Consider the following 21,147-nt stretch of genomic DNA (forward strand, 5'->3'; position numbering starts at 1 on the left):
AATGTATCGAAGGTGTATTGCGTGAGGATAAGAAAAGAAGATGCGCCGATGTGAAATAGAAAACTGTAAATTTACATTGACAATTTGTATATACATATAAAGCTCTAGGTCGAGGCAGCCGACAACGATGCGCGAAAACGTCATCGAGCCGTATTATAGATGAGTTGCAAACGTGACCAGCATTATACTGACATCATCGTGTCGGCTGTCGCACATATGCCGTAATCGCATTTGGAACTATGGTCTCAGGGGTGTACAAAGCGGTTCAGGAGAGATCGGACTTTGCTCGCCGTACTATATCTACAGAACTGAAATTAATCAACGGATTTCATTCCCGCTTTTGCGAGTAAAATTTTGCGTCGTCGACCTGTTATCAACTCGAATGTGGGGGTTTTTTTCCTCTTTGTGAGAAAAAAAAAGAAATAAAAAGTTGTCAACATAGGTATGTTCGAGACTGTAGTTGACACACGCCTTAATCAATAACAATTATCACTCAAATAGGCCGGATTTTGTTTACTTTTCGTAAAGACATTCAATAGAGATTTTTAAACATTCGTTCAGAAACTCGATGTGAAGTTTGGAGGATTGGTGATGATCCAATTCAACGATCGATTTCGTATTTCAGTTGTTATAATTGGTTGATGGATGTGAAATACATCAATTAATTAATATCACACGGTCGTTAAAACGAATCCGCTTTACGTGCGTTGGTGGACAATTTATACGTCCAAGAGCGTGTATATAATAATTATCTAGGAGGTGGCGTTGCGTGAGACGGATGCTTGAACGTAAAAAGATCATTATTCAACCGTAACTTTTGTTCTTTATATCGTATATTCTAGCGGACAACAACGCTCAGTGTTCACAATTTGTCGTTTGTACAAATCTACGGACATTTAAGTGAACCGTGCAAGACATTATTGTCCATATTTGTCACGGAGGTTAGATAGATGTATTCAAATTCCGTGTGAACGGTGAAAATCGATTCTCGAAACAGTGGTCGTATCGTTTTTATTCCCGTTCGAGATACACAGCTGTAAATATGTGAAGCTTGATTAGTTTGTCGTCTGGCCGCTAGGGCGGCAGCACCTACCAATCAAACAATGTCAAATGTCAAATCAAACCAATAATTGACAAAGTGTTGCAACGAGTCGTGCAACCGATTGGATTATGCATATGTTGTATAAAACTCTGACACCAATTGTAGAAACATGTTGTCGGATTATCGGCCGTTCGTTTACGCCGCACATCGTTCAACCGCGGTAGAAAAATTTGGCATGTTTTAGGGGTTAAACGACGATCAACGGTTGAGAAGAAAAACCGAGTTTGACGGAACTATCGATGCCGCGAGAAAATTAAAGGAATTTTTATTGACGTGCGATTGACCACCGAGGTACGTAATTGAGGGTTATTTTGAAGAGTTATCGTCAATGGAATCGAAACGGTTCGTGACTTGTAAATGAAAAATATGGGGAAAATAGGCGCGTTAAAATTACATCGAAATCTTGAGCCGCTAGATACGTTCGCAATGTCAGTTTCAACTTCAAACGTTCAATTGAGCGGCACGCGCGCGCATTGGCCGAAGCTTTTCACAACAATCAGCTGATAGCGGAGGGGACAGAGACAGACATTTTTACATCAAAGTCCCCGAAAACACTTTGGATTTGACGTTCGTTCGGTGGGCGAAGTAGGTTTTTTTTTTGTCCATTCGAATTTATATAATAAGTGTTTGAACATCGGTCCTAGAACGAAGGGACATATTTTGTGGAAGTTTGACGGTAGTGGTGTGATTATTGAAATAACTCTAAGTCTTAATTCATAAACGAGACCGACGGATTTATCGGTATTTTGCGAAGCAGTACATTATGCGCTAACATAGTGAAATGGCTGCCAACGAACAACGTCAAGAGGTGAGTCTTTCTTCTCGTTAAGAAATGAGAATTGGCTCGTTCAAAGGTTGATTTTTCTCATCATCAAACGACGCGTAATCCCGCATACATTTTACGGTTAAATGACGAAGCAACCGTCTTATCGGATGGTCAATTTATGTGAAAATCATCGGAATTCGGTACTGTGTCATCGCAGAAAATAAAGCAACGACAGGCGAGCGCGGATTAACCTTGAGACTTTTGAAGAAATAATTGACAAATAAAAACCAACCAGCAATCGTCGCGAATTACTTTATGTACGTTGGAATACGGGGCGAATATAATCGCCGATCTTTTACCACATCTCGTTTTCAGAACCTCGTCAAATCTCGTTGATGAAAATTTCCTACGACATATACGTATATTCGAGATCGGTGATATTCAATTCGTGATATTTACATTCCTTGCAAGCAGCTGTCATTTTGTCATTGCGATATGTCACGGATTTTCTCTTATTTTATGACACCTACAACGTCGGGGAACGATCAAATATTTCTCACATTACGGCTCCACCTTTTTCACTCCCATTTCGTCGCCCAAATTCGACAATATTTTTTTTTACTCGCCATCCCAGCTCTCCAACAAATAAGACCGAGGTGTTTCTGTAGCACCTAATATTCCCAAATGACTCAACAACAATACAGAAACACTGCTTCAGCGAATTCTTTTATTTTCTCTACAATCTGTCATCGATCGAACAAAATTGTCCCATATTTAATGAACTGATATTACGATAAATCGGTAAAACGGAATTTTCGAAAGCGAATGAAAGTCATGACACAGGAATAAAATAAAAAATTAACGAAGTAACGACATTTTGGTAACCTTGTATCTGGGCGTCTGCTTGTATTTTACTGAAAAAATATCACCTCCAATACTAAAAATAGTTGCAATATTTCCTAAATCTTACCACTTCGCATCTCTGCATTAAGAAGGCTGAATAAAAATGCTCTTGCCAGATACAGATAACCGATCGCTGTCTCAAGATTTTTGTAGTGCATATCTCACATATGCTTTCCTCGCACTTTTGTCATTTGGAAATAAATATGTATCTTAACAATATTCGGCAGCTGTCAGTTTGAAAATTACTGTTTTCAATAACTCATGACTGTCAACGACGTCAGGTTTCCAAGTTCTGTTTGTATCAAATTTCTTCAAACTGTAATGGAATCATGAGCTTCAAGAAAACATATCCAGCGACGATGGTGGGGATCGTTGAGTGCGTTATAAATGAAAATAAAATGGAAACATCTTTGTCCATATTGTTGATTCCTTAACAATTGAGGTTAGAAGGCTGCCACTAATGTCAGCATTAAAATCATGGTATAAAAATAGCAGTTAGCTCAACCATGTATTTAGATGTCTGGAAACATCTAAGGAACATTTTTGAATATTTTTTTCTTTAATTCAATACCTTTATCTGAAAAATTTTGCTTTCATTCTACTACAATAAAAGTTTTCTTTTTTCCAAAAAGAGTACAGGCAATAGTTTTACATCTTCCCATGGAATTTTTTACATTTTTCAGTCTTGATCTTCTTTCCATTGAATTTTTTCCTCGAACATATGGCGGATAAAATTGTAAGGGACAGTCTAAATTGTTTCAATTTAGTTTATCAGTACATACACTTTAATGTATCAAGCGATGCTTACTTTGGGTAATTACACTTCAAGAATCATGAATTTTCTCAACCTCGGTAAAACTTTCTCTTTGTGAACTCTGTTACATTAAAATGTAGTTTAATAGGTTTGATCCATGAGAAATCAGCCTTTAAAAATCCCTTGGTATTTATATTTACGTTGATGAGAATGGTTGTGTTTTGTAAATATAATTTAATATTTGATATTTTTTATTACCGGCCATAGTACCACATCTAACACTTTCATAGATGTTTCAGGTGTCTTATTTATTTTTCAAGGCGCAAGACAATCATGTTTTCCTCTCGAGGTATATTTATAGATCCAAGACAATAATATTATAAGTATTGCATGAAAATTCTAATTATACTTGATAAAAGTGTATCTACTCTACACTTATTAATGAATGCTTTGAAAGCAGGTTTGTTCAAAATCTGGAAAATTCCCAAAGTGGACTAATGTAAAGGGACATGAATGAAAATTTCAAATTGAATTTCTCTTCTTGGATACATGTTTTGCAATCAGGTCATTGAACTATTTTTCCAAACAGTGACACCAAGTTTCATTTATGTTGTAACTCGCAGATAATTTTATATTCTAATAGAATTTCCAGGAATCTTATTCCTCTATAACAAGCCTGATAAGTTTTAATTCAAAATGAGTATCAAATATTTCTCACGTATCGTAAATAAGTATTATGAAAAAAAGATTAAATAAAATGGATGTAACCAATTTTTGCAAATAATTTTCAAACAATAAGTCAGCAACGATTTTGCTGATGGATAAATTTTTAACTCATGTATAAGAGTAATAAGTGGGTAAAGAAATAGGTTAACACTTCATGCATTGATCAGCAGGATCAAAGGGAGCCAGCGCATCATGCAAGGCGTCCGATGAATGCATTCCTAATTTTCTGCAAACGACATCGTGGCGCGGTGCGAATTGGCTTTCCACATTTAGAGAATCGTGCGGTAACTCGTGTGCTCGGCGAATGGTGGGCAACTCTTCAACCTGATCAGAAACGTTCTTACACCGATCTTGCGCAAGAGGTAGGAGATAGGATAAGTGGAGAGCAAAAATTCAGCAGCTGTTAATAACTGATATAAATTTAAGCTGTTCCTTACCCAATGCTTTTTTCTGTTAAAATTATGCTGAGCTAGTTTCTAGAGAAAATACGTTTAACTGATGGATACATGGCTATTTGCCAAAACTCAATGAAATAACACGGTTGGTTTCTTACTTCTTTCAGTACAAAGATGCGTTTTTGAATGCGAATCCAGATTTCAAATGGTATAAATTACCTGCCCCACCGTTACGTACTTTAACAACTCGACCAACCAATAAGAAACAAGAATTGGACTTGAGCGATCAGCAAGCCCAATATTTGAACAGCTCCGCGACAGATTCGACAACGTTTGATAAGAGAGAGGGACAATCGATTCAGCCTGGAAAATTGGCAGATGAGTCTCAAATTGGTGGTCTCAGTTCCCTTTTTACCCCACAAAAAATAAAAACGGAAGAAATTTTGCCAGTAACAAACGGTACAAATAATATTACAAATGATAACAATGATAGCATACCAAAACCTCCGAAAAAACGATGTACGGAGCCTCCACACCCTGTCAGTCAGAAAAGGGAAATTAAGATCAACTTGTTTGGTGAGAAAAAGAGAGAATCGAACAACAATAATCAACAACTTATCGTAAGTTGTACTCTATAGGATGATGTTATACATTAAAAAAATTTATGCTCTTTCCTCTCGGAACTTTTATTGCAAACTGTAACATTGGTCCAAAGGTCACCATTGAAGCCCAGACAAATATCGAGTAACTCTTTTTTCGCACACAGGCTGTTGACAATGAGAAGAGTGCCAATAATTTGTACTACGAAGGTGCAGGATCGCCTGAGGAAAGTACTTTTCGGGGAGAGAGAACCTGCAAGGGATTGCGTTACCAGAAATTTCTTGCAGAACAGTCGCGACCTATCGGGCCACCTGGGCAACAGACTAGGCGAAGAAGAGCAGCTGAATTTCTCAGGTACTTTAATTTCTGTGTTCAACTTTAGTCTCGACTGATCGTCTGGTTGTGATTTTACTCCGTTGATATTGTTAGGTGAAAAATTTGATCAACGTTATTGTTTCTAGTCTCGAAGAACAAACAATTGAAAGGAGGAATTCAATTTCTTCAAATTTCAGTGAAAAGACTGACTCCGTGAGCAGCGAGGGTGGCAGTAGTACTCGAGGTGAATTAGAACATCTGGTGGAAAGGTAGTCATTTTTTATTCATACAATTATTGAGGTCATCAAGAATTTCCTATGATTCTTACTGCTGATTATAGTGCCGAGGGAAAGCTCGAGGCTTCAAAGCCAGAAGAAACAGAGACAGAAGAAGCAGGTGGTCAAATGCAATATGAAACTTGGACCCCTCGCAAAAGATTCAAGGCTGAGTGAGTAAGAGCACTTGAAAGAGATTTTTTAACTGTTTCAGGAATCGATTTATTAATAATATGACATATTTTCACAGAGATTTTAATTTAGAAAAAAAAATAGAGGCGCTGCCATCTCTGAGTTTAGAAGAATTCCAAGAAAAGAAAAAGCAGCAGCGTATCAAGAAGAAAAAGATCTTACAAAAATCAAACCACAATAATTTGAGTCACGAACACAGTAACTGGTCAACCGTTAAGCAGTCGAATGACGTATCAGAAAGAGCGTTATTGGTCGGGAGTCAAAAGCGAAAAGCACGAAAACAAAGCATCACACGTAATGCTGGAGCAAGCTGTGCAGTTCAAAGCAGTGAAAACCAAGACAGTAAAGGTATGTGCTCAAAAAATGTTCAAGTATAGTATTTTAAAAATCAGTTAAATTCACTATGGAATACCTTATAATTTCATTGTGAGTTGACTTATTAATGACAATGGTAGCTCATAATTTTGTTCTAATGTGAAGAAATTTCATTCAAATTTAATTAAACCAGTAGAATGGGGTACACCTCCGGACCTTGGTGCACTGGCCTGCCTTGCAGCAGTTGCTGCCGACCGAACCAAACTCACAAAATAATAATGCCTCCTCCAAACTTTATATGAGAGTTTGAATTAACTTAACGTAATACAACCCCCAACACAACCAAAATATGTAATTTGATACTACACACATACAAATATATACGTACTGTGAATATTTCTCGAAGCGATCTTGTCCAGCCACTCGAGGTGACATTGTGCCTTGCATCAACTGCTGTGAGTTGGCTCGAACCGTGAGAATAAGTGAACTCCTTCAAGGTATATTTACAGTATATATTTATATATACATATACGCATATAAACGTTATTATTATTGTTATTATTGATACACTATTATGCCCCATTAAATTTATGAAACTTAATATAAGAAATTATGTTTATATACACATAGTGGTAGGTGACCGTATAGTATAGGTAAACAGGGATATTTTTTAAATATTTTAATACGAGCTACATTTATACGATAGTTATTACCGCAGCATGTACCTAACACTATATACCATTATTATTTTTCCGTTAATAATCAATTCTTACTATTCGTTTATGTGATTTGTAACGATACCAGATTCGTATGGATATTTGGTTTGAATTTTAAATGTGATTCTTGTGATTATCTGCAGCTTCATATTTTCTTTCAGATTTCTCTTTCTCACTCTTCCGAAAATTTTTGTCCGCATTGGTAAAGAAACAAAAAAACTGATACGTGTTGAAAATTTATTTATTGACATAGTAAATGTTAACGAACATTTATGCAATGCATATATGTGCATACCCAATTTTGTTTTCTGTCCATACGATCGGTATCTAAACGAACTAGCCGGATGTCATGGTGCTTTGACGTTTTCTTAAACAGTATAGTTAATTAGTGAATATAGAATATAGGGAGAATATATATGTATATATCTATGAATAGATATCTTTTGAAAGAGTTCAATAAGATATTCAAATACACCATACGATATAAAAATTTTATACGGAAGATGAGATCCATTCTGAAAGCAGGTTTTTCAATATTAGGAATTAGTCCGGTTTGTCTGAGATTGCTGCGACCGTAACTAAATCTAATGGGTACCGAATATCTCTGACGTTTCTGTTATGTACTGTTGACTATAACAATTATGATAATAATGAGAAATATTATTATCATGTAACAGCTATATAAATTATCCTGACTGTACTCTGTAAACGTTTGGTGTACGCATTGCAAATAGCTGGCACACAGTATTACGAAGTCCATTACAGTTGGGACAGGAAAAAGAAAAACAAATACAAAATGAGGGGAATATTCTTGTTTTCGATAGAAAAACAACACAAACAGTACCAACAAAAAATACAAAAAAGATATAATCAAAATGTATAAACCAACCCTACAATACGTATGTACATGCGTATGTACGAATACTTACATATATTTTGTAACGATAAGACTACTAAAACTAATATATTTGAATGTATATTAATAATATTTATATCAACTACGTACATAGAATTAAGATTTTGTGGATACCAGTTTGTTGGCACTGGTGGAGAAAGTAAGAGACTTGTCTGTGATTTTGGCTAAAAGGAATTTTTAATGTTTTATATTTTTCTATCAATTATATCTCTTTAATTGTGTTAAAAACAAAAAATTAATTTTGGAAACAATTCTAGATTGTTAAAAGTGTTATGTTGAAGAATACGTGAAAACAGTCAACCTTGGTTAATTTTTGTGGAGCTTCAGTGGGCCTACCTCTACAGATACCTGATTATACCTGCCATGTCCCTCATTCCCTCTTTTCCTTTTCTCACTTCTTTCCCTATTCTTAATCCCAATAAAAGCCACGAAGCTGACTGTTTCTAGTATTTTTCAATCAACGTTTGACGCTATCAACTGTTAATAATTTTTTGTTGGATGATTATGAGGAGATATGTATTATTCTATTTGAAACGTGCCTTGAAAAGATAAAAAATGTACCGATTTACAAACAATGACCAACATGATTTAATTTGATTGGAAAAAATTTTTTTCTCAAAGCTTATATCTCTCGGTCTTTGTATTTCAATCTACATACTATATAAAAAACGCTATTACGATCTGCCGAATTATTCAAACATTATGGAAAGCGGGTATTTGGATTAAAATGTTTAGTCGCAAGGGAGAAGGAGATAAAGATGAGGTATTTTGAAATTGAAATTTTTCGAATTTTACAGCACAAAATATGTGTAACTAGCTTTAAAATATGTAATTTACACAAGCATATATATATATATATTGTATACTTGTAGCATATTGTATACTGTTTATATAAATAAATATATGATATTTTGATGTAACAATTTTGTCACCTGCTTCTGAACACTAATTACAGTTAAAGCGTATCTAAAACGTTACCAAAAATGACTTGTTTATACGTATTTATTCTGTTATTATCTAAGTTCAGTAATATGTTTGTCTACGGGTAGTAACAGCTATAATTGATCAATTGAAAACCCGACATTAAAATTCGTATGCACGTCTCATCGGTATATAATAAGATCTAAAACGCTAGAAAGTTATCAAAGATCCGCAATAAACTAATTTATCTGTCAAAATCAGCTGTTCTTAACGCCCTTGGTAAACAGCTGACCAAGGAAAACAACAGTGGAGATGCTGCCATCTGCAGTATTCCGCAGATATCTCGATGTATGTAACGGGAATAAGTTCTGTCGCCATCTTGTAAGCCATGACACATCGTCGCTCGTCGTGCGGGTTTTGTTTCTCGAGAAGGCCTGCGGGGATTGGAATCGTTTCGGGATTCCTGAATAGTCTCAATGACTCCTCGCAGTCGTAAGTTCGACGCGACGAAGTGTTGATCAGTCGAAATCGTTCCGCCGAGGCTTATTCGCGGAACATATTATAATTTTGGACAGAGGCCGAAAGAAGGTCGGTAAATTCAATTCGCTGACTTTGTTTACATTCAGTGTGTCGGCTATTTAGCCCCCCTCCATTGACTTGATATTTGCTTTATTTACAATTACAGATCAGCTGGAATTAGATTGTTTCGAATAAGATGGGGGTTATATTCCTCGAGCATATTGGAGGCGTTCGTCTATTCTCCTGCGCTTCCTGCGACACGAATCTAACGAATCGCAGCCAATTAATCAGCACTAGATTTACGGGGGCGACCGGACGAGCCTTTTTGTTCAATAAAGTGGTAAACCTCAATTACAGGTAACTGCTCAATGGAATGGAGGCGTTTGAAGCTTCTTGATTTATATGATATGTATGAAAAAACAAAATATTTTCAATGTCAGATTACAGAATCTAATTGATTGAATAATATTTAGTGAGGTACAGGACAGAGTCATGCTAACGGGTCGACACATGGTGCGTGATGTTAGCTGCAAAAATTGTGATGCCAAACTTGGATGGGTATATGAGTTTGCAACGGATGACAACCAGCGATACAAAGAAGGCAGGGTCATCTTAGAGCGAGCGCTTGTCACTGAAAGTGATGGAATGGGCGAGAATATCTAATATTTGAGCCCACAATTGCGAGCAAAATGGTGCTGAGCGTCACAGGTAATGAGAAACTTTATTTGGCGATATATTCCTCAAAATTCATCATTACCCCAACAAAATTGGTTCGGGTTGTTGCTGTTAGCCAATGCGATGAAGGTTGTATTGATATTAGTCTGTATTACCTGTGGCAGCAAGCATCCATCCCTGTAATATATTTGTTTGACTTTAGTTAGAACTGTATGTTCACTATTATATTTATACATATATAAAGTTTAAGTTGATTCAAGTATAAAATGTGATGATTTCCTTCGATATTCTGTAACATATCTGTCACTGAGGATTTTGGGTTCCTATCTCCACTTTGAGTTCTTGTCAGAATTTGATGATTAAAATTAAATACAGGATGTCCTAGTGCGTTTTGAGAAAGCAGTAACTATTCAGAAGCCACAGATCTTAATTTTATCATTCAAGTTTCTGAGCAAACAATGCTGGAAAGAACAAAAATTTAGAAAATGAAGATACAAGACCTGAAAAAGTGACTAATATTTATTAACGTTTTTATACATATATATTATATATATATATACATATATGTATATATATATATGGAAATAAACGTAAATCTTAATGCAAGCATTTTGTTCGATTTGAAATATTTATACCAATTATTTGTGGCAATTTGCGTAAAATACGATCCATAGAATATTTCGTATCCAATTTATTATAGCACCAAATTAAGTTTAAACTTTACTCGCTCTCTCTCCCAAGGATCTTATCCTTCACATTGATCGCATATTTCTTTAGATATGACAAACAAGTTCCAAATTTCAGCTTCTAATACATAATAATAGAATATGTATATTGAAATTGGAATTTTTAGAGTCGATTTTTTTTTATTTTTTATTAAGCAAGATTTACAAAGTTTACAAAATTCAATTCGTAGAATGCAGAGGTAAAACAGGAACATGCTGATAGATATACAGTTATTAAAATTGTATGAATTGACGATGGATTTGGAAATTCTTAAGGCGCTCTTGAAATTCTGGCCATAAAGCACACATACATTATATGAAACGTATAATAAATTAATTTGTTTCACAAAGCAAATACACGCAATTATACGTCTGATATTTAAATTGATTTATAATTCTAAACTTGGTCAGTTCAGTATAAATTTCTCTTGTCTAACTTTGGTGTTATAACGGTGCTATGTGGATATTTGCATCCAAATGATGAAGATAGCTGAAACAATAATGGTGCATGATTTTATTTGGGAACAGCAACAATTGTTCTATTTAATACAATAATAACAAGCATCTGGCATTGATGTCACAAGTGACGAATAGATAAGAGAGGTGCTTTAAAACGTTAGTGATAGCAATTCATTCGGTCAAATAAATTAAACATTTACCTTGGATTGTATGATTGCACCTTTGCACGCAGTATAGAGGGACCAATAAGGGAGCTCAATGTATTTAAACATTGACTAGCAGCACTAGATGTGAGTGCATTTTCACTTTCTAGTGCATAGAAAATTGAATCAAAGAAATCTTGCACTATAGATTTCGTATATTTTTTGCCAATGCTGGTACAAATAATGGGAAGTGTTTTGCACAAATTTTCTAGAAGCTGCAAATGATTGCTGTAGTGACGCAGCTTCGAAATTTCAGCGAGAAGCGGTAAAATTTCAGTCACTACGCTTGATGCAGGTCCTCCAATCATTGCTAATTCTCCAAGTAGATGTAAACACCTAACAACATTTTTTTTCAGTCGTAAATATGGCATAAAATCTACTAATGGTATAGGAAATTCTATAAATATTATTGAACTTTTTATCGTAATAATTTGGGCATTTTGTACGAGAATAAATATTAAATACCCATCCGCTAGCTCCCATGGCTCGCTTGGTTTACGCCTCACGTGAGCCAAGTCAGTATTTCTGTTATGTTCATACATCTGTGAACAAACTCATCTGTTAGAATATCCAGATGCGAAAAAACTCATCATTTTATTAGTGTGTATGCCCAGAAATTTTTACTTACTGGTACATCATCAGTGGGATCTGCAACTTGCGGACACTTACGAGTACTTGTATAATTTGTATTTAGCTTAGAGTTAGGCTCTGAAAATAGAAGACTAGAGTCTGGCTGATTTCTGACACCATTCAATCCCGCTACCATTCTCGGCTGAATTTCAGCCAGAGCTGAAGCACCATAAGCTCTGACTGTGTTACTTAGTCCGATAGCTGCGTCTTGGCGCACACTTGCGATCGGATCTTCCAAATTCCGAAAAAACATAGGATACAAAGTGGGAAGAGCCTTTTGAGATTCTTGTGGAAAAGACTGTATCAAGCTGCCGCAAGCTAAGCACGCAGCTGAAATTTTGTATGACGATTGAATATTCAACATTAGTTTGAATCATTATGGAAACAGGACAAGTATTAAAACATATTACCATCGCGAACTGGCCAGAAATCATCTTGAAAACAAATACCAAGGGTAGATAATAGGCGCTGAACATGTGGCCGAACACATTCTGAATCAATTTTTGTTGCTAATTCTGCGATACATGAACAAGCTGCCTCTCTAACTGCATGATTATCACATTCTGTTGTCTGAATATAAAAATAAATTGTCAGTTTGTGAGGAAACTAACTTCGTGCTTTAAAATGCATGTACAAAATTTACAAAACTTACCTTTATGTAATAATTGACTGTTTCGTTCACAAATCTTTCTACTAGCACTTTTCCGTCGGGACCCGTAACTTGTCTCCAGGTTTCTTGTGAATAATTTCTAACTCCCTCAGCTACGTAGTACCTAAAACAATCAGATTTGAATTGGCATTGTGAAATTCAGCTGAGTAGAAAAAAGTAAGTCCTTGATTTCACACCTGTTTAAACAAATCTTTGGTAAAAGTTCAGGATAATATGCTTCCCTAGACTTGGCCATAGGTAAGGCAACCAAAAACTTTCTAGTTGCAACACTGGCTGCCAAGCGAACTTGCGACCAGTTGTCCGATAGGCCAGATGATAAATTATGGGCAAACTCATTGCCATATGTATTGATAACAGTGTTGTCACACTCGCCATAATCTAGCAAATAATGTTTCATGATTGAATTTCTTTAAATTTCAGTTTGTGATTTTGGCAGAGAATGATGCTTACCATATTCGTCCACTGCGTTAGTAACTAAAGAAGCACAAAGATAAAATGCAGCTTCTCTAACAAAACGACAGGAGTGCTTGGTGCTCCGAAACACCAAATTCAACATCTCAGAGTCAATGAATGGTTGAAATTCATGACCACATCCTTCAGCAATATTTTGTAGACATTTTAAAGTTGTTTCTAAAGCGGTTGACGAGCCACCTGTGTCCTGATGGTCATTTATGTCGATTGAACTCTGTTTAGCGTATTATAAGAATCGGAGGGCAAACAATTTATATCTCTAATGGTGTTAATAAATTGAATTCAGAATATCCGGAGGATAACAAGTTCCTCCTGATTTTTATTGAGTCAGAGTAAGGTAATTAACTGGCTACTATCTTACTACAGCTTTACTCACCGAGCTGGATGCAATTTTATGCATAATCTGTTGCTGATCTGTATTCTGAGAATCAATTTGACTCGATAGGAGATTAACAAGGGATGTTTTTATCTCAGAATACAAGAGAGGGCCTGCTTTAGCGCAAAGTACTCCCAGTACTTCCCCTGTGACCAGAAAGTTAGCATTATACTATTGCGAGTAAAAAAGGTAAACGTGCTAGGTATGCTAAGTAACGAAACATAAACAAAACAAAAAACTAAATAAATAAGTAATTGCAAAGCGGCTCCTCTAATGTATTCTAAAATAAATGACAGTTGGTATTTTGAATACTATTACAAGGAATTAAAAATACTTTTTTGGCAAATAGCCAAAGCGACAGTTTCAAATTACATACCGGCGGCTATTCGAACTCGTGGCTCATCGTCAATTAGGTACTGCAGAGCGGTGTCCTTATATTTATTTATAAATAGTTGATCGTCTTCATTTTCTATGTTAAGATAACTAACAACTATTTTAGTGCCTAATAAGCAGCCGTATTTTGTCTCCCACGGCGCCTCTTTGTTTGTAGCTGTAGCAATTAAGGCATTTTTGAATTGTTGCACAGTACTTTGGCTCGAAGCTGGCAGTGTTTTATTTAATTCAGATATTGCCTGATCTCGCTCAAGCTTCATGGGGCTGCATAGAAGATGCAATATTTCATGTGACATTGTTGAAAACGCTGATCAAAGGTGAAATGAGTCTGAAATCGGAAGAATGAAGCCATTGGGTATTCGTTCGTAAATATGCCCGTTTATCAGGTATTCGCACAATGTGTGAAAGGCGGCAAGAACAAGGTAAATAGACTGAAAATATTGTGTACATAAAAAAAAATGAAGGTGTTAATTCAAACTTTGACAGTTGGGCACTAACCTCAAAATTATTTGTTTCTAATGAGAATAAGGCGTATTGAAGAGCACATTTCGTCTTGGAGACACCGATTTGAACCACTGAGGCTCGTACTATAAGAAAACAATATTTTACGAGCCGACAATACGGCTTCACGGAGTAAAATTCGTAAATTTTTTACGTGACAGAAGACAGGCAAGCTCCTGTGGCATTCGAACGTTTTCATTGGCTAGTGCACAGCATCTCTTCAATTCCGGGTTTCAATTCGTCGAATGTAAACGAGAAGATGGCTGCCCTAAAGTTATCAATTGCTTAGTGCGGTCACGTAGGCCAGTCGGCAGACACAAAAAACGCCTAAAATGTTGTAATACCTTATTTTCGTGAGAATTTTCTGTAATTAATCGTGAAATCAGTTATCCTCGTTACTTGGGAGACGGTAAACTTTCATATTGCATTCCATAGGCTAAGATATTAGTAAGTAACAAAGCTGGTATTCCGTAAAATGATGTTTCCATCGCGTTAATGGCCGAATCAGAAAACAGTCTGATGAAAATCAGTAAATTCTTTCTACGTATAACAATGATTAGTATATCATTGTTTTTAATACGTATATCTTCAGTGGATAATAATTATTGTTGATTTTGTTATTAGCTAGCGGATTATTTTATCTAATAATACCGTCCTGTAATGTTTGTCTTTTTTTCTCTTTCTCGTTTTTCTTCGTCCTCTCTTTTTTTTTTTTATCTTCCCTCTGCGTATCTACAACATAAATTCAACGCCCGGAGAATCTCGAAATACGATCTTATTCCCCAGACGCGTTCGTGCTTTATCTATTTTACGATATTTCAAAGATTTTCTTGTACCATTTTTCATACATATTTCGAAGAGAAAGTTGATAAACCTCTCTTATCGCACTACGGCCACGGTGCGTAAATTTCTGATGCCATTACACTCCTAGAATGGAAGGCTATAAATATACGGGGTAAACAAACTTGACCTCAGCACATTTTTATCGATGCATGTACGTGTATATGTATTTGTTGAGGTTAACCAGAATCTCTTACTGCAGTTCTGTGTACGAATAGCGTTATTCGATATTTCACGTCTTTATCGAAAGTCAGGAAAGAATGTTTGGTGAAATATCATTCGATTATTATTTTTTCCAAAATATCCCTCTCCTTCCTTTATTTTTCCTAATCATTTTGAAATGTTTTTTCTCGTGATTGCGACGCAAGTATATCAGTAAATGCAATTAATAATATTATTAAAACGATATAGAAAAACTGTTTTCACGAAATTTCGCTGACAGACAGATGAATGAGTTTTCTCTCTCAGAATACAAATTACCTTCAAACATAACAAAAAAAAATGTCACAAATAAGGTAACTTATAAAGATGTTACCTGATTTTTATCAGTAGATAATTTTTAGCAGATAATAAAGTCATTATGTAGCATCTGTTTCAATATTACATTCACATTTATAAATAATACTGATGACCCCTACTTTTTGCACGTCGAAATATGTTATTACTCTTGAAATATGAATTTTAATTTGTATTTCTTGTTTATTTTTCAGATCCTGGCACGGCATATTGATCAAATAGTTCTAGGAATTGAGCTATCAAGCGGCTTCCAAAGCCTGAGGAAATACAAATATAAATACTAATATAATTCGACATCAGTATATGCGTACATAGATACAGACGCATCATTAATTTTTGCTCGTTATCATCGGGCAAGACTTACACAAAGTGGGGGGCATAATGAAGTGGTCTCCAGGCGCCCTATTTTGCGAACAGGTTGGAGAGCTGACACGCGTTTTTTCTCAATGGAATGAATGCGAGCAGACAGTTGTTCTCTACGCTTTATTGCGTCGCATACCAGCCGTGCAAGCGAGATTCTTGGCCCAAGCTGTGCAACATTCGCTCCATTCTGTTTCCGAGCTAAATTCGCAAGAGCTCAATGCAAACAGTCCTGGTAAATGATCCTTGCTACAAAGATTTATATTTTTCAGTTTTAAAATAGAATTAAAATCGATCAGATTTGGGTGTTTACTTTAAAATGATTATGTTGGTATATTTACTATTTTCCGTTAACATTTTTTGTATTGCTTTATTACAGGGTTCATCAATTCTTTGCTGTCTGAAACAACAGAGACTGCTATTAATCAACTTTTGACTCATCTTCCGTTGCTGCGTCCTGGAAATTCAGAGTGCAAGCAGTGTTACTTAGTCGCTATACCAGAGCTGGTAAGTCACTGTGTCAGCACTGGACAATACACGGAGCAGACTCAACAGCTCCTCAGTTACACCTTGATTCATCCAGCAATAACAAGTCAAGATAGGCGGTCGCTAACCCAGTGGTTGAGGCACCTTGAAGAACGTATCAGTGGCACACCCCCTATTCACAGCCTCGAAGAATACACCACGACAACTCCCAGGTCAGTCACGTGAACAATCTCACTTACTTTTGCATCCTTAGAGAAATAAATGGTAAAAATTGTGATCTTTGAAAGGTATTTCAAGTAGTTTCTTCTGTGTTTATAGATGGGATAACATTTGGCCACGTACCGCAAAGCAGCACCAGCACCAACAACAGCAACAGCAGAACGAATCATCTAACATATTTGGTACTCATCCAACATCTACGTTCAATCTACAGTATCCATCTCCTGTCGCTAGACAACGTCGCTCAAATAGTCTTACACCACCAATTGCTGCTCATCATCTAGATGTGGTTGATCGTTCGAATAATACAACTACCATGAACAGGCACAAGCCACGCAGTTTCAGCGTGTCTGGCGAACATGCTGGTAATTCGTCGCGATGTATATCTATTAAGGCTACTGTGGTTTCGTTTGTTGTGGCCAAGCAGGTGGTTCGAAATTCGGAACGTATTTAATAAAAACCGAATTTTCTTTGTTCTTTTCTACAGGAAGTTTACTTGGATTAGGTCCTCTCAGCCCCCAAAGTTCTTGTGCTAGTAGCGGCAGTGAAGGCCGTTTAGACGAAGCATCTACACGAACAGTGGCCAGTGGTATGAAAGGTGTGTTTGCCTCATTCCTTTTCCATGTGTATAGCAGAATTAATTTTTTGCGGATGTCAATTAATACTGTTATTTCTTCTCCGTATCATATTAGATGTAGCTGCTTGGTTGAAAACGTTGAGACTACACAAGTACAGTTACTTATTTACCACTTTGAGTTATGAGGAGATGCTGGAGCTCACTGAGGAACGATTGGCCGAGCAAGGTGTGACTAAGGGTGCCAGACATAAGTTGGCACTATCCATTGCCAAGTTACAGCAACGCCACCCAACTCTGTTAGCACTGGAACGAGATTTACTTCAACCAAATCGGGAGTCTAACCAACAAGCTTCCTTCTCCCAGGGGCAAGGCATAATTGCTAATGCATTGGATGAATTGAAAGTTATTATAGCCACGCCCATGAAACCCAGTCAAGAAAATGATCCCTCAGATATTCCGGCACAGTTCACCAAAGTTATGGGTAAACGTACGTATACTTGGCGGATATGTTTATTAAAAAAAGTCTCGGGTATGTTAATTTATAGCGTAACGAAATTTTTATATTTTCTGCTCGCAGTGTGCAGTCGTTTGGCTTTAGAAAGCATGGATGAAGGGATACTGCTAAACTGTGTTACTGTTCTGGAGAAGGTCTTGCAGCACGACTCTTTTACTCCTAATCAAAAAGAAAAAATTCAGCAGTGGCGCAATAGACTTGGAAATCCCAGACCCACTCCCAAGTAAGTATGGGTTAAGTAAACAATTAACTTGAGGGATCTTTCTTATTTTGTATATTTTTATCATGAATTTTCATCCACACGTAATACATATTGCGTTCCAACCAACAGGTGGCAGCATAACTATGGCTACAACAGAAGATATTGTAACCCTTCGCAGCATAATCCGCACAATAGAAAGCCGAGTCTGAATTTGGCCCATGTTAACAATGGTCATGCACACGGCAACACGTTTGCATTGAGTCCACATAGAAACAGCATTTCAACTCCGTACCTTCAGAACAATCAAAATCAGAGTCTTACTCAGACTCAAAACAGTTTGCATCCGCTGCATGTTGCTGAGAAAAGACCTAGCTTACAGGAAACCAGTTTGGAGGTAAGGAATTTATTCATTTTGTTCGAAGGAAGACTTGTCTAGCATAAAATGTAATAGTAGAGACCAAAATTTGTTCAACTTGTTTGTAAATTTTAGCAGCTGCAAAAAAGTTTACAACGCACGTACAGCGCTCCAAGAGATAATTTTCTGAGCCACTCAATGAGTCCATCGGAGACAACAGATCCTGAAATAAATTCGCGCCTTGAATCTCTCTGCCTGCGAATGACTGAGCAAGCCATCGGCGGTTTCGGTGAGGCCTAGTCCGTAATTATCATCATCGCAAAAGTAGTAAGTCTATATTATGATTGATTATTACTATAACGTAGTTAATTAGTATTACGGTTTAATCTATTAACTAATGATGCGGTGTCTTACTTTGGTAGCTCATTTCATAAAGTAATATTGAACTGACTGATCAAAATAGTTGCTAGAGTTAATTAATAAGCACGCACGAACGGACGCGTACTGGCCCACTCAAATATGATAATTGTACAAATGTCCAAAATTTGTGACAGAAATTGTTGGAATCGCAATTTTTTTTCCTTAAACAGTGAACGGGTTTTCATCATTATTTGTAAATCATATTTTTATTACACTGTAATTGTATTATTTACGAATCGACAGAATTTGGCAAGCCAAATGCTATTAGAAAGATAGATTCTTTCCCTTACTATCTATTTACTGTAAACTATATAGACGTATATAATAACGGCATATGTGTATATATGTATGTATATAGTACAAATATATGTGCATACATATATACATCTATATGCATGTTAATAATGAAAATGAAAAAAAAAGAATTGTAAAATACAAAAATCAGCTGTGCGTTATATTGCAATATTGTTTTGTGTTATCCATTTCGGGAAATGGAATCTTCTGATTTTAAGCGCTGAAAAGCATTAGGCGATTGCGTGATGCAATTCATTTTAATCAACGGACTGATTTTAACTTTTATTATTTGTGTTTGTAGAATTTGATACTTGAAGCCCTAATAATCTGCACCATAATGTGCAAGTCCCCATTTTTTTCAGTCGGACTGTCGGTAGAATATTAGCAGCATTATGTTAAGTACTGTGTTTTCAACTTCTTGGAAGAAACACACAATTTTATATTATGTGGAATGAGACTGTGAAGCTAGATTGCTGGCATGTCCAAAAAATCATGTCATTTGCATCTCGATGATAGTGTTTGTCATATTTGACGCTTTAGGCTTGATTTTATGCTGAAAATTAATTGATGAATTTTTTTTATAAACTCTTAGATAAGGACAACAATTGAAATTGACATGTGAAACTTTATATAGTGATGAATAGTTAGTAGCAATATATGTGACAAATGCTATCCAACGATAAAAGGTTTAGACTAATAATCATTGACTCAATCTAGAACATTAAGAAAATACATTTTGAAATACCTGGAAATTAGGGGATACACTGCAATGCAGTCTAGCTTTTATGCTTAAAATCTGTCGCTTCTGATTCTAGTTGTGAGTATAAAAAGAATATTTTTATTTCTTGTTTTTTAAATTCAATAATCATCTAATGATAATAAAACAGACGGCGTTTCGCGACGATATCTTAACGATGTTTTCATCCAAACAAAATCTACTAACGTTATTCTTAATTAAGTAAATCGATGAGTAAATAATTAATTGACTAATTAGTTGATTGAATCATTCACTACGATTAAAAAAAAAAAAAAAAAAAAAAAAAAACGAAAGACTGACAATTTCACGCGTTTCGGTAGCTAAGCATAAAATGAAAAAAAAACAAAAAAAAAAAACTTATATCCTGACTAAGCGAGACTTCTCTTTCTTTAACGTCCTACGTACGCGTGAATGAAACAATTGGAAGACTGCGGAAGGAAAAACCTGTCAAAATAATTAAAAGAATTAGAGAGAAAGGAAGTAATCTTATAATTTAGACTAATTGATTGAAACATTATATTCTATTATATATTAATCAACGTAAGGTTACGTGGTAATTGTTGGTACAGCTTTGTTAATGGATAATTAGCACCTATATCTGTGCATGATTTACGTTTCTATAACGTCATTCGTCTGATAATGATTGATGGGTGGTTTGAAATCTAAAGTGTATAACACACTACTGACATTGACATTACCTGCAACACGCCTATCCGTGGGCTGCATTGAATGAATTTTATATATTAGTGGACGAAAACAAGTACAGAAAAAAATTGAAAAAAAACAAAAAAAAAAACAAAAAAGAAACTTGAAAAAAAAAATTATTTGACAAGTATGATGTTGTCGATACCATTGACATGTAACAAAAGCTATCTCCTAATAAAGACTAGTGCACAAATGAAGGAGAGTACACAGAAGAGTCGTTAGGATGTTGCTGAGTACGTAGCGAATTGAAGTTTTTAGAATAATTGTAAACTGTAGGTAATTTTCTCTCACTTGGTTATGGTGAAAAACAATAGCTAAAAGTAAAAATAATGTTTGGTCGCTACGTACTGCGATAAAATTGGTCTGCAGTGCTGTGAGAATAGT

General features: G+C 35.8%; 4 protein-coding genes across 13 annotated transcripts; 3 read left to right on the plus strand and 1 right to left on the minus strand.

The window, feature by feature from the left end:
- The first annotated feature begins 1,666 nt into the window (after positions 1–1,666).
- Positions 1,667–8,861, plus strand: bbx (bobby sox). 5 transcript variants are annotated; one of them, XM_069137518.1, is made up of 9 exons: positions 1,669–1,910; positions 3,816–3,874; positions 4,419–4,613; positions 4,814–5,266; positions 5,413–5,600; positions 5,708–5,830; positions 5,902–6,009; positions 6,087–6,376; positions 6,537–8,860. In XM_069137518.1, the coding sequence occupies exons 3-9, from the start codon at positions 4,458–4,460 to the stop codon at positions 6,617–6,619; spliced, it is 1,401 nt and encodes a 466-aa protein (XP_068993619.1). In that variant the 5' UTR covers positions 1,669–1,910; positions 3,816–3,874; positions 4,419–4,457; the 3' UTR covers positions 6,620–8,860. The 5 variants fall into 5 exon arrangements, with proteins under 5 accessions (XP_046486350.1, XP_046486351.1, XP_046486348.1 ...); XM_046630394.2 differs by lacking the exon at positions 3,816–3,874 and having other exon boundaries at positions 1,667–1,910; positions 6,540–8,861; XM_046630395.2 differs by lacking the exon at positions 3,816–3,874 and having other exon boundaries at positions 1,667–1,910; positions 5,759–5,830.
- A 402-nt stretch (positions 8,862–9,263) lies between these two features.
- On the plus strand, positions 9,264–10,357 carry Yippee (yippee zinc finger protein). Its single transcript, XM_046630396.2, has 3 exons — positions 9,264–9,484; positions 9,582–9,772; positions 9,889–10,357. The coding sequence occupies exons 2-3, from the start codon at positions 9,612–9,614 to the stop codon at positions 10,076–10,078; spliced, it is 351 nt and encodes a 116-aa protein (XP_046486352.1). The 5' UTR covers positions 9,264–9,484; positions 9,582–9,611; the 3' UTR covers positions 10,079–10,357.
- Positions 10,358–10,976: 619 nt separating this feature from the next.
- On the minus strand, positions 10,977–14,703 carry LOC124220926 (uncharacterized). Of its 2 annotated transcripts, XM_046630386.2 has the most exons (11): positions 14,516–14,703; positions 14,001–14,345; positions 13,625–13,770; positions 13,228–13,435; positions 12,954–13,155; positions 12,760–12,880; positions 12,518–12,677; positions 12,106–12,437; positions 11,943–12,019; positions 11,475–11,813; positions 10,977–11,305 (listed from the first exon to the last, which is right to left on the minus strand). In XM_046630386.2, exons 2-11 carry the CDS (start codon positions 14,311–14,313, stop codon positions 11,260–11,262), a joined length of 1,944 nt encoding a protein of 647 aa, XP_046486342.1. In that variant the 5' UTR covers positions 14,314–14,345; positions 14,516–14,703; the 3' UTR covers positions 10,977–11,259. The 2 variants fall into 2 exon arrangements, with proteins under 2 accessions (XP_046486342.1, XP_046486340.1); XM_046630384.2 differs by having other exon boundaries at positions 11,475–12,019.
- Positions 14,704–14,778: 75 nt separating this feature from the next.
- Positions 14,779–20,351, plus strand: smg (sterile alpha motif domain containing protein 4 smaug). Of its 5 annotated transcripts, none has more exons than XM_046630387.2 (9): positions 14,779–14,927; positions 16,069–16,469; positions 16,614–16,932; positions 17,039–17,304; positions 17,427–17,537; positions 17,632–18,003; positions 18,094–18,253; positions 18,362–18,626; positions 18,723–20,351. In XM_046630387.2, the coding sequence occupies exons 2-9, from the start codon at positions 16,256–16,258 to the stop codon at positions 18,885–18,887; spliced, it is 1,872 nt and encodes a 623-aa protein (XP_046486343.1). In that variant the 5' UTR covers positions 14,779–14,927; positions 16,069–16,255; the 3' UTR covers positions 18,888–20,351. The 5 variants fall into 5 exon arrangements, with proteins under 5 accessions (XP_046486343.1, XP_046486345.1, XP_046486347.1 ...); XM_046630389.2 differs by having other exon boundaries at positions 18,726–20,351; XM_046630391.2 differs by having other exon boundaries at positions 17,427–17,528.
- Positions 20,352–21,147: the final 796 nt, after the last annotated feature.

This window comes from Neodiprion pinetum, chromosome 6, assembly GCF_021155775.2.
Source record: "Neodiprion pinetum isolate iyNeoPine1 chromosome 6, iyNeoPine1.2, whole genome shotgun sequence".
NCBI lineage: Eukaryota > Metazoa > Arthropoda > Insecta > Hymenoptera > Diprionidae > Neodiprion > Neodiprion pinetum.

What these genes read in the sequence shown, in the direction of transcription:
- bbx (XM_046630392.2), top strand. Translation starts at nt 1,884, where the DNA reads ATGGCTGCCAACGAACAACGTCAAGAG. An exon ending in CCAACGAACAACGTCAAGAG is followed by an intron (nt 1,911 to 4,418) that starts GTGAGTCTTTCT and finishes TGCATTGATCAG; the next exon opens with CAGGATCAAAGGGAGCCAGC. An exon ending in ACACCGATCTTGCGCAAGAG is followed by an intron (nt 4,614 to 4,813) that starts GTAGGAGATAGG and finishes TACTTCTTTCAG; the next exon opens with TACAAAGATGCGTTTTTGAA.
- Yippee (XM_046630396.2), top strand. Translation starts at nt 9,612, where the DNA reads ATGGGGGTTATATTCCTCGAGCATATTGGAGGCGTTCGTCTATTCTCC. An exon ending in GTGGTAAACCTCAATTACAG is followed by an intron (nt 9,773 to 9,888) that starts GTAACTGCTCAA and finishes AATAATATTTAG; the next exon opens with TGAGGTACAGGACAGAGTCA.
- LOC124220926 (XM_046630384.2), bottom strand. Translation starts at nt 14,313, where the DNA reads ATGTCACATGAAATATTGCATCTTCTATGCAGCCCCATGAAGCTTGAG. An exon ending in CAGTCAATTATTACATAAAG is followed by an intron (nt 12,678 to 12,759) that starts GTAAGTTTTGTA and finishes TTTTATATTCAG; the next exon opens with ACAACAGAATGTGATAATCA. An exon ending in TTTCTGGCCAGTTCGCGATG is followed by an intron (nt 12,438 to 12,517) that starts GTAATATGTTTT and finishes ACAAAATTTCAG; the next exon opens with CTGCGTGCTTAGCTTGCGGC.
- smg (XM_046630387.2), top strand. Translation starts at nt 16,256, where the DNA reads ATGAAGTGGTCTCCAGGCGCCCTATTTTGCGAACAGGTTGGAGAGCTG. An exon ending in AGTGGCCAGTGGTATGAAAG is followed by an intron (nt 17,538 to 17,631) that starts GTGTGTTTGCCT and finishes GTATCATATTAG; the next exon opens with ATGTAGCTGCTTGGTTGAAA. An exon ending in TACAGGAAACCAGTTTGGAG is followed by an intron (nt 18,627 to 18,722) that starts GTAAGGAATTTA and finishes TGTAAATTTTAG; the next exon opens with CAGCTGCAAAAAAGTTTACA.